Raw genomic sequence first — 12,778 nt, forward strand, 5'->3', positions numbered from 1 at the left:
TTAAAGGGGGGTAAACAGCGTGATAATTAGTGGAGGATTTCTTCGTCGTAAATTGTGTCCTAGAGGAAGCGGTCCGAACCGCATCCGAATTGTAAACGAACCAATGTTTGCAATAGGTAACATCTATTTGTCCGACCTGGTTTTTACGAAATTAATCGCAATTTTAGTGACGTGGTGCACGAGGAATTTTATGATTGCATTTACATAATGACAACGCGAACGGAACGGAAACCGATTCGCGATTCAAAGATGCAAGGGCATCATCGGTGCGTGAGAATCCGGCGGAAATATATCAAATAAATTAATCGTTTAATGCACAGGATATGGCGCAGTCTGGTTCATTGGGCAACTGTGACGTTTATTTTTAGCTGCCCAATCGATTGATTGTCCTCGCATCGTTTTAATTGAATGTGCAGAAACTCGTCCCTAATTTAGTCAAGACATCCATTGTCTATAGTCTCCAAGATGTTATTCGACGATAAAGGCATTGTTTACTTTGCCCGGCGGTCCGCGATGAGCATTTCATTAAAACCAAATTAGAGGTATTCAGGCAAAAATCCTACTTCGTTCGGGACAATTAAAAACTTTCTCGACTTGTAATTAAGGCACAATGCGGAAAGCAGAAAAAACTGCGTTAATTTCAATTTGTTCCTTGGAGCGACAACAATTTCGCCGTACGAAGAAGGCATAAATTTCACTTAGTAAACTCGATAAAATAAAAAGTGAACTTAATGAGTTTTTTATTTGCACAAGTCCCCGTACTTACCCCAAAGGCGGAGTAGCGCTTCGTCCTTCTGTGGTCCGAGCCCTGGTTGAGCAGCACCTCGCTCTTGGGCCGTGGCGGCTTCCTCGGCCTCAGTATCACCTTGGTCTCCTCGCGGATGTCGTCGTCGAGCAGCTTGCTGTCGCTGGAGACGCTCAGCTGCCGCTTGACGCGGTCGTGGCCGCCGCCGCCGCCGCCGTTCCATTCTGAAACAACGCAGGAACCTTGCGATCTCATTATAGCGGTCCGTTCACACTCAGGGATTGGGGAGAGGCGTCGGGACGGGGGATCGGGGGACGCGTGGACGCGGTTATTGACAAATTGTGTCGATAATTTTTTTATCAGGTTCATTTTGCGGTCAGCACCGGAAATATTTTCCTCGATTACTACTGATCGAATGGTACTGACTGAAAGCTTGCCAGATTTGTGCGACACAGGTAAATATTTATTTTCTATACCTGATATTATGGCACTGGTAATAAATAATTAATATTCAATCTGGTATGGGGGAAATACCTGATATGTTGGTATACTAACAGATCCCCAAAGGTTTAATAGCATAATGCAATTTTATGATGTACAAATAACTTAATTATGTTATTAACAATGCAAAATATGTGTATTATATTACATTATCGGAGTCATGAAAATGTATTTTAATTAAATTATTACATACATTGAATATAAACATCAAAATAATTTAATTTTGTTAAAACACCCATATGATTTAAGCTATTTTTATCACAAATCTAGTATCAATGCGTGTCTTTTGAAGTGGATAATTGGAATTTGACTAGTAATTTATTATTATTATTATTATTATTATATTTGCTGCTTTAACAGCCATTATACGTTGATTTAGAAGTAGCAATCAATGTATTGAACATTAACAACTTCAAGGTCGTTCTAAAACCTATACCTACAGAGAAATTAACAAAATTGTTCAAAATTATCTTACAATATGTTTGAAAATAGGCTTGTCATTAAATTACGATGAATCAACCATTAGAAGAAGCTTTTCATCATCAAAGTTGAAGTTTCTAGAATTAATAGCTTTAAAAACATTATAAATATGTTTTATTTTGTTTAATAATATTATTTGAATATTTGTATCTCTATCTGTATCTATTTTAAATCCGTATTTTAAATTTGTAAAACTTTTTTTAATTTTAATTAATTTTGTTTTATTAGTTTCCCCAGGAATTAGGTATATTATTTTTATTATTGACTTGTGAGGCATTAACAGATGTGTCATATTCTTTTTTACTTCTTCCAGTAAAATTGTCGAATTTTTTACGATTAACTCTGAATTGGATGTCGAACCTGAAGTTGATTATTTCTTCAGTTCCAATGTTGTAAAAGAATGGCAAAAATTCTTGATTATAAAGGTGATTATTTTGTTGAAGAAATACAAGTTAAAACTATAAATAACTTTTTCCAGTAACTAATAGCTAACTGAATCTAAAAACTAATGGTCCCGAGCTGCACGAAAACATTTGCACCCGAAAATAATAAACATAAATTTCAATAAAGACACACACGTGCGGATGCGGTGCACCCCATACATCACCGCAATAAATGTTTGCGGTGGTCTTTCCGTGAGCACGTAGGCGAAATAAAGCTCGCAGTCTTCGACGGTCGCGTGCGCCACTTCGCTAATGAGCCCGTCGCCGTCGTGTGTTGCGGAGGTGAGAAGGAGCAGCACACGGCCGATATAATCAAATTAGTTAATGGGAGATGGGAATTTCAGTCAAAAAACAGGGGGGCCCAACGTTTTTATGTAAGTTAAAGAGTAGCAAGTTTCTCCCCTCGGCGAAATCTAAAGAATATCACTAATAAGTTTTCTATAGAACCAACTTAATTAAGTCATTCATCGAGTTCGTCGAGTACCATTTATTTTATCGCCGATGCAAAGCAAACCGGGGGTGGTTTTAACTTATTCATATTTCCCTCGATAAAAACCAACATCAATTAAAAACGAAAAAAAATCGGCTCTTTCACTCCATAAAATCGCTGGTCGTTATCGACGGAACGTGAAAAAAGTGGATTTAATTTTTTTCCGCTCGTTTCACACCCCATCTAGGACACCTCATTAAAATTTATTAAAAACGTAAACTAATCCATCTTCACGTGGAAACTTTAGCGTTTTAATCGTGCCCCAGACCCCCCATTCCAATTTGAAAAGTGAATTCCCCTGCACTTCTCGAATCTCGTATTCAATTTTACGTGAGTAGTAGTAAATACAAGAGCCGAGGGGTGGATCCGAGTTATAAGAGGCTTTTAAGACTTAGCATTGTTCGAAGAAATTGCTCCGTGTAATAAGACCGGAGGGGCATTTCGTACAAATGTAAGCTAATGTAGTTTAAGGTGAGTTATTGCGTCGAAGTTATTAAGAGAACTCGACGAAAATGAACTGGAGCAGTAACGAGAGATGCTAATCCCCTCGTAACGATTACCGTGTACACGTACACACACACAGTCGTATTTTCCATGATTTTTAAGAATGTCGTTACGAAATTAGGTGCGAGCAATGTCGTTGCCTGCTTAGAACTTATTTAAATGTAAAGTGCGCAACCGGGCGTCTTGTTTATAAACGGGGAGACTTCTTAAAATGCACGGCGTCGGAGAGTCGTTTTCCCTTATTTACTCACGGTTTGTATTTACAAATGGCCCATCTAATTAACTAATCCAAATTACTCGGTGCACTAACGACGCCTTTTGATCGGTCGCAATGCAAAGTTTAGGAATGTGTGACGAAAATTAATGCGAGGGAACTCGATTAGTCGCCACAGGAATTAATCATGCTCGCGTATAGTTTATGATCCGGATTGGACGGTGTTAGGATTAATTTAATGTATATTTGGATTTCGGTTTGGATTATTTACGTCTGGCCGGTGGTTAAGTGAACTGTGATTTATTGTTTCAGAGCTCCCATGTTCTATTTTAGATCATTTCGTCGAAATTTATAATCCATATTTGATGTTATATGAAATAATGTGTAGTAAAATGTAACAGGAAGAATTTAATTAGTTTCTTATCAAACAATCATTATCAAAGGTTATTAATAAACAACCGTATACATTCATAGATGAATAAAATAGTATACTACAGCAGAGTAATGTCATGCTATAATTAGTTTTGTCTCTCAGGAGTAATGTTTCATAGCTTGTCTCCTGGGTAACCTTTGACAGAATTAATGGTGATACGTCGTGTGTGCAGCTCATTGAAGAAGTAACATATGACCATAAAATTTTTCATTCTTAATTAAAGTGTGCACTTTCATCATCATTTTTCTATATACTAAAATTTATACTAGATTTATGGCAATATTAATTATTGTTGTCTTGGCTATTTGTTACAAAGTTATCCACTTCTAAACATCTGATCTTTCACTGTTTCTGAAATATCTACGAAAATTTTTCCTTTTAATTTGATGGTTTATAACGTTTTTTTTATTGAGACTATGCATCGTCCCATAAGTTTTCAATTAGATTTAGATTCGGATTTTATTCTGACTAATCGAGAACTTATTTCAACATGATTATCTGTGAAGTAATTGTGAACAACTTTGGACGCTTGCTTGGGATTATTATCATGCATAAAAATCCTTGCAACTAGTAAATTATTGTTGGCAAATGATTTTATTACATCCCCTATGATATCTCTACACACGAAACGGTTCATGTTACCAATAATTAACTTTACTGATCTTATATCATGCCAAGAAAGGGAATCCTAAACCATAAACTTTAGTCTTGTTCGAATATTCTTTTTTGATATCAACAGAACCTTTACTGAAAGTATATCTTTGTAAGTATTTTTTCTTTCAATCTACGTCTGATTGTTCTATTAGTATTAATTAATTAATAGTATTAATTAATTCATTCATTTTTTACTTACCTGGAAAACAAGAAAAGATTTCATTTACTGATTATTCCATTGTCTGATTGTTTGTCTATAAAAAGAGTTGTTTTTTGTTAAGGCGTTTTTTTATTGTATTTTTAATTGAGTGTGTTGACTCGTAATAACATTGTAAACCATTTTCGGGAGTTATTCAATAAAATAATATAAATCCTTCAAAAAATACATTTTTAGGGTATTGCTAAATAGTGTCAAAAAATGTAAACATATTTAAATGTCCTCTTTCTTCTTTTACTATTATTTCCGTTGTTATTACGATGTGTGAAAAAGCAAAAAAAAGTATGTAAAAATAATGAAAAATAATTTATTTTTAAGTGTAATCTTGGTTGCATATACACACACAATAGACAAAATATTTATCTTGGTTTTTAAGAGTAACTTGAACACGACAAACACTCATTTTTTTAATATTTTTAATTTACGTTCAGAGTCAATGTGAACGAAAATAAATTAGATTTCTATATAAAGATGTATAAGCAATTCTTTTCGATTACATAAAAGAAAGGGAGTTAAATTAACTAACGATCAATTTTTTCACCTTTTTTGTCACTTGCGCAATTTTTTCCAATTATAAATAATTTTAATGATCTTCACAGACGTTTAAGGCTATAATAGATATATAAAATCGAATAAAAATAAAAATGTTATGGTAGAGGGGACATTTCAATTTGCTGAAAATGACTCAATTAAGTTTAGCAATGAAATTATTGTTTCCTTCTTTCCATCGTAACATTTACAATTTTTAATCCAATCTAAATCTCCTAGGACTTAAAATGTTTGTAATTTAGTAAAATGTCATTTAAAAATATTCAATTACTTTTTATTAGAAAATTTTTTTCTGGATACCAATTATTAATAAAAAAATAATTAAAAAAATTATACATTATATCTAGGAAAATGTCCCAAAAAAATAATATATTTTGCGCTCTCAGGCCACCGAATCGACTAAATTATTAAAATTAAAATTTGCAAACCACTAAAATAAAAGTCATGTTATTGTGTCTGCATTTTTAAAACCGTCCATTTAAAAAATTGAAACGGTCCTTTTTTTTGCCGCGTTTTGTTTTTAATTACGCCGTCTCGTCCATCCGTACAATTTTCGTGCCGGTTAATTAGCCCCTAATAGAGTCGTCAACGTTGTGACAAGCTGCGGCTGCATAAAACACGAGTCCCGGAATGAAACATATTTTTTTTGAGCGGCATAAGAAATTGGCTCCGGGAAAATGCATGCCGGAAACAAAGGAGCCGCCGCCCGCACGTTTAAATATACATCGTGCCGTCCCGTGCGGGGGACGTCTCTCCACCTACCAATTCAATTACAACTTTTCGTCTGCTCATCGCCCGGCATTATTTGCGTCAGCTCGACACTCAAAAAAATAAAAAAAAATACAGAAAACTGAACCTGAGCAGAGGCAGAATTGAATTAGCGTCTGGCGGATGCATTTATTCCGTGTGAAGCTGGGCAATTTTTTCGTCCGTAATCTCGTTACGTCCGTGTCCTGCGATGAAAGTTTGAAAGTTTTATGATGCACGATACTTTTTGCATTCGAATCAATTACCCTGTGAGGAAAACACTGGTCTGTTTCCATAGTTCGTTATGTATTATTTAGCGGGCTGAAAAAAAAAAACACAAACATTTTCAAGTTTAATAGCATTTTTTGAGTTTTCCCGGATTTACTGGTGGTATTCGAAATATGGCAATCTTTTCATTCGAAATTAAAGATAAAGATGTTTTATCAGAAACATTATTTAAAATGTCATCGAAATACGGATAAAATCATTTTAAATTCAATTAGAAATTAAACAACCTTTTAATTTTTTCAATTTAATTTGTTACTTTGATATTTTCAATAGAGTGAATTTTTAATTTTAAAGATTTAAATTGATAGAAATATTTATAATTTTTAAGCATATTTTTTAAATTTTATAAACATAAATTACTAATTTTAATTTATTTTACATTTAATTTATTAATTTAATAATAAAAATTTAATTTTTTAAATTTAAATTAATAATTTTAATTAGGAGTGAAACACTTAACAGTTCCCCCATCTATTATACCAATTAAAGGTACATTTAAGACATTTAATTATTTATCTTGAGAAAATTTGCTATCTTATTTATTTTCCATCAACTGTTAGAGAGATTAAATAACCACTCTATAAAATTGAGCCCTTTCAAAAATGTTTTCAAAAGAATATAAGCTATTCTAAATTACCACTTAAATGGAGTGTCTGAACACACACAGACATCAAAATCTATTGAACGAAACAAGAAAATAGGATTCCCTTTCAAAATTTGACTCATCGAATTTAGTGCCAAATATTTTAATAAAAGTTCTATTGTTGTATTATAAACGTATTGCACTTTTTGCACCCTATGAAGGATTCCTAAAAAACGTTCTGGGCTTTGTCCATCTGGGGAAATTCAATGCTCACCCTGGTAACTTATGAATTATAAAACCAGAATCAAAATTTTAGCAGCTGAACACTAATCTGAAACATTAGAATAAAGTTGTAATGGAAATGCAAATTTCTGGTGACGTAGCAGCAAAATGGAAGCTATAGGTATGCAAATCAGTTTTAATAATCGTTTATTAATTGTACTGATACAGTTTGCATTTTAACCGAAATAAATGGAATATAGCGCATGTAAAGTAAGTCCTAAACGTTCGTCTGGTCTACAAATAATCTCATTTGTCCATGTATGAATAATTTCCATTGTTTGCCGAAGGCAAATGAATAAATTTACTCCGGCTGCAACATTTTTGTGTTCCGGTCTCTCTGTGCGAGGGCTAATAAACTAAACAATTAAATGTAATAAAATGTTTGCATTTAGCAGCTCATAAATTGGCACGTCATTCTCATTCGGGTCCTAAAATTAGTTAATTAATTCAACCCTTCCTATTAGAAAAACTAGTGGGAATATTAATTAATAAATTCACCAGGCCGGAATTACGACCAAAGTTTTCTCCGGGGATCGCCCGATAAGCTTAACCTTTTCGTCAACGCTGGTGATAACAAAAAATTAAACCAATTATCGTTGGTTTTGTAATGGGTTCGGAAATGCCGGTTTTTTATAGCCATTATCTAAATTATGCCAGCGCTGTCTAGATAGGATTACTGCCAATAAAACCCCTGGCCTGGTGACGTTTATTTTTCAGATAAAACCACCCTTAAATATTAAAACTGACACCTCAATTTGTTAATACACTTTATTGATTCAAACCGCATTAATTCCCAAACTCCACCAAACTAAACGGCAAGTGCTCTCCGTCGTGCCCTTCCATGAATCCCCGATATGCAAATAGTTACAAGATGGATAGTCGAGATTATTTCGCGCGCCCTTAAATCATACCGTAACGCCCGCGCCCCCGTTTAGCATATTCCTCGGGCATAAATCGCACGTAGGTGAGAGCGTGTGCCCCGTCGTCTAATTGGACCCGTTATTTCCGACCGGAGACATTTTCGGGACGCAAATCCCCGCACCGCAACGTTTAATGTAGTGTGATGTACGGTTTTATATCGTGGGAATTGGATGCGTGAACAATCAGATGTCGGGGGTGCGAAAATGCTGTTTGCAATTCGAATATTTATTATTAAAAGTAATGAAAGCCCCGCGCCATCGAAACCCGAACAATAAGCCGAGCATTAAAATGTGAGGTGCGTTCCGAGGGGGAGAGTTAAAAAATTTAAAATCCTTTCGTCTGTGGACTTAATAAAGGAGCAATGGCGAATTTTTAATTGCAAATTTTCTCGCTAAGACAAAAAAAAAAAAATAGAAAGACGAAGGAACGTGATTCTCGATTACAGACTAAACGAGACGTAGTGCAATCTGCGTGTCTCGTTGCGGATTTGCATTTATATACGATGCTCGACTCGGGATTAGGGAAGAATCCGCGAAATTACTTTAACGGTACAAATGGTGCCGGCAAGAATTATAATGTCCGACTGATTGCACTGAAAATTTGGGGTTGGCTTAATGAATGTTTGTTTTTTAAGGAGGTTGGACGTTTGTTTTAATTATCTGGATTTGCGTCCAATAAATTTCGGTGTACGCATGTAAAATTTCAGTTGTTGGTATTACTAATTTCATTATACGATGAATGTTCCGGGTACAGAATATAATTGATAGGAATTGGAATTGTGCAGGATAGCCCAACAAATAAACTGATTTAGGCATGTGGAAATTCAGCGGGGTTATTCGCGTAGTTTATGTTAACAGAATATTAAGTGAAAACTACATACGTACGTACATAATTATCTGAGTAATGTTAACTCAAAACCAGAAATATACAACCTAAATACGCTTTATGTGAAATATTTAACATCAAATTTAATATATTGTATAACAAAGCAGAGGGAAGAAATCAAGATAGGAGTTTGTATTATCTCCATGTATAAGCTATCATCGGGAAGATGGCAGTCTGATCGCATGTATAGATTAATTAATTAATTGATAGAATCGAAGAATAACTTAAAATGGGTGTAAGATAAAATCCTTGCAGCATAAAATATTCTGCTGGTCGAGAACAAAAGTTTCATCAAAAATTGACGAATCTTCCCACACCTCTTCACGATTGCGTTAATGGAAACCAGCGATTTTCGCCGGGATCATCCGGAGGGGACGAATGAACAAAGCAATCGAAATTCGGGACCAATTTGCCGGCGCCTGTGTCGCCTTAAAAAGCCAATTCGCCCCCGAAAACACGTAGCCAATTGATTTTTTATTATGGCCAGTTTGTTCGACGATCGACGGCCGCGATTTATTCGGTCGAAAAGTTACGGCCGCCCTTCGGCCTCCGTAAAGTCACATTAGTCCGGTTTTCGTACACGAAAGCCGAACGTAATTATTTTTTGATGTTTTAATGCGAGCACACTCGAATTTAAACGTGTTTTCCGCGAGACGTGTCACACGACAGCCACCCCCCGAGCTTTGATTTAGAGCCGTCAAAGAAACCCTCTACCGGATGTCGCACAATCACGATGGTAATTCGCTAATTGTGCGGCCCTAGTGCGGCGTTTTTATCCTTCGAATAAAGAATCATTAATACGGAAAATGGGAGGGTGGAAAAACCGGCTGAAACGGGTTGAAAGCGGCCGAGTGACACATCACGTTGCGGGGGTCGCCTCGGGCGCGAATAATAAAACCCGGTTAAGTTGAAAACCGGGAATATGGGCGACTCGGTTAAGTAGAATGTATTACGGTAGGACGGCACTAATCGGAAACCGCAAGCATGTTTATTACGGTCGAGTTTCGCTCGAAAGCTCCCGGTATAAATTGAATGTACTGGCGATAGAATAGGCGAATTTTTAAAGTTCGTAGAGTTTTCTAAGCGAACTACAGTACGACAGCCATATGAATAGATGATGGCAACGTGAAACAAGCGAAGGAGGAAAACACGAAAACGCGATTTTCCCTTTTTACAGTCTCGCAAAATGGCTTTCGGAATATTATTTTTACGGGTCGCGTCTCCACTTACTTTGAGTTCGCATTTACATCGGCAAATTGAAATAGTAATAAAAAACTTTTTATTTTTAGAACTGGGTTACGAACAATACTGGTTAGGTAAGGGTAGTTAGTTGTGGAATATGGTTGATTCGTCAGTAGGATTGTATTGTTTATAAAGTCGGGTGATTCATCAGTTAAAATATACTTATTAAAAAATGGAATAATATTAGGGAGATTAAACAGAGGAGTTTAATAAGAAGAATATGAATTCTGATGTAGTGGATTTGATAGACTGATCAGTACTTAAAAATATACTGATCAATTATTGGAACATCTTGATTAATCAATAGAATATGAATGAAATCGTTTTCATTAACAAATGGAACTGACAGATTATTCAGTGAAATTTATAGACTAATGAGAACTGATTTATGTATAGAATGTGTGTGACCAAACAATGAAAATTTACTAATAAAAGTTAGAATTATACTGATCAATCATTGAAATTTACTGATTAAAAAATGGAATTAATTATATCGGTTAGTCAGTGGAACATGCCAATTAATATATAGAATTTGAAGTGTAATTATCATAGAAATAATGAAATTTATAGATTAATAATGTGGCTTATTCAAATATTGAAACAATCACAGAAAATTTACTAAAAAAATCAGCATTTTTTCCTGATTCACATTGAGAAAACGATATCAAGGACGACTCCACACAAAAAAATGTTTTATTCGAATCCCCCGATATCAAATTTGTCTTAATTCGTTTATTCCAGTCGTCTTAACGCAAAAACTCACGCCAAGAGAGAAGAAAAAAAAAACACGTCCATGAATTATTCGACATTTTCATCTTCTCCCCGATATTTCCCCGCGGAATTTATGCTTGCACGTTACACCGTACACACGACCGACGTTAACGTTGATATTCATTTTCCGATCGAGTTTACGGGCGATGAATCCCGCGGGCACCGGAACACAACATGCTCCCCGGAAAACAAAGCGTGTCTGCGTGAAAGTTTCCCATCGCGGGTTCTGCCGCTCGTTCATTTAAGTTTCGCCGATGGGGAGAGGATTACGAATTTATGGGGCAGCGGTATCCGACACCCGTGAAAAACTGACAACGAGGATTTTCCTTTGCCCGAAACGGGAAACTGATCGATTATGGTTTTCTTGCAACTTTCTTATTACGGACTTTTATCAACTTTCTAATTAAATTACAGCTCGCAGTGCGTTCTATTACTTTCTTTAACTTAAAGGATAAAATTGATAGTCTAAAGTTCACAAGTTTTCAGATTTATAATTTAGTGCAATAAATAATTTCTTAAAAACAGAGGATTTTATAACCCCAACGGAAAACTTTTGTTATCTATAATGAGACATTTTAGGGAATTGCTAAGCCCTTCCAATACAATATTGACAAAAATATGAATTGTTCTTGAAAATATAATAATAAATTAATAATAATAATAATTAAAGCAACTAAATATATAAAATCTATGCTATAGATCGTAATTACAAAAATCTCTTTAGCAACTTTCGTAATTTGTTTTTTATTCAAATATTTTTTTTTTATTATTTATTATTTCTTATAAGTTCATATTTCGACATTTGAAAAATGTCGACCAAATGGAAATTATTATTTTGATACTCCTACAATTTTATTTTGTTAAGAAAATGAAAAAAGAATCAGAAATAATTAATAACTAATTAATGACAAACTCTGTGACAACTGTCGCTGAAAAATAGAAATTAGTAGAAAAAAAACACCTAAATTAAATAAAACAAATTTCATTATAAAATATTGATATATAAAAACTTAATGATTAAAGCTACTCGTATAACTTAAAAAAATTAAATATATTTAGAAGTAAGAGATTTTTTTGGGAGTACTGATTCTGCTACTAAAAAGTTGATAAAAAACAGAATTTAACAGTAGACTAATTAGCCTAAATAAAACAGCTTATGTTTAATTAAAATGGACGCACAACATAAACGCAAAAATCTCTGTAAAATGGGAAAATAAGCTGCTAAAATAAATAAACAAAAATTTTGCGGCACTTTCGGTCGTTTACGTCCGAAATAACTTAATGATGATGACCGTAATGAACATTAAACATCCCCCTCCTCCATTACACCTGTTAAGTATATAAATTACGTCCCTCCGTTGCTAATTCTTGACTACACTCTTCATAGCAATCAACCGTTTTAAATTAACGTGCCCGTAATGCATTGTTGGAGAATGTTTTGAGTGGAATTAATTAGAAGTAATGCGCTTTCGACATTTATTTAATATAAATTCCAGGTAATTAGTAGGTAATCCTGTACTAAAGTTCAGACAGTTCTAATCTGGTGCCATAGTTCTTCGTCGTTTCACCCTTCACCTTTTTAATCCTGTTTTCGGCGTGTTTAATTTTAGCTCGGCATTCAAACTTTGTTGTATTCGCAAACAGTTTATTTCAAATTTGTACACAACACTGGAATTTAATTAATTAACCGTAAAAGATAATTAATAGGTCGCAGATTCGTTTAACACAAAACGATACCAGGTGAACGGTTCCAACGACGAACGAGATAATTTCCGCCTGCAGACGTGCCAATTCCGAGTTTATAAACTGTTTCATTAAAACAACAATAA

At 34.6% G+C, this 12,778-nt stretch overlaps 1 protein-coding gene across 7 annotated transcripts in view; it reads right to left on the reverse strand.

Moving 5' to 3' along the window:
* Positions 1 to 12,778, reverse strand: part of LOC109599945 (cyclin-dependent kinase 14) — a 121,084-nt gene that overhangs the window by 5,314 nt on the left and 102,992 nt on the right. For 5 of the 7 annotated variants that reach the window (XM_049963200.1, XM_049963197.1, XM_049963196.1 and 2 more), the window contains one exon: positions 767 to 987. In XM_049963200.1, coding sequence (XP_049819157.1) covers positions 767 to 987 — 221 coding nt within the window. The remainder of the gene's footprint in view (positions 1 to 766; positions 988 to 12,778) is intronic. The other 2 variants (XM_020016002.2, XM_049963198.1) reach the window with 1 other exon arrangement.

The sequence above is a fragment of the Aethina tumida genome, chromosome 2, assembly GCF_024364675.1.
Source record: "Aethina tumida isolate Nest 87 chromosome 2, icAetTumi1.1, whole genome shotgun sequence".
NCBI classification, from domain to species: Eukaryota; Metazoa; Arthropoda; class Insecta; order Coleoptera; family Nitidulidae; genus Aethina; species Aethina tumida.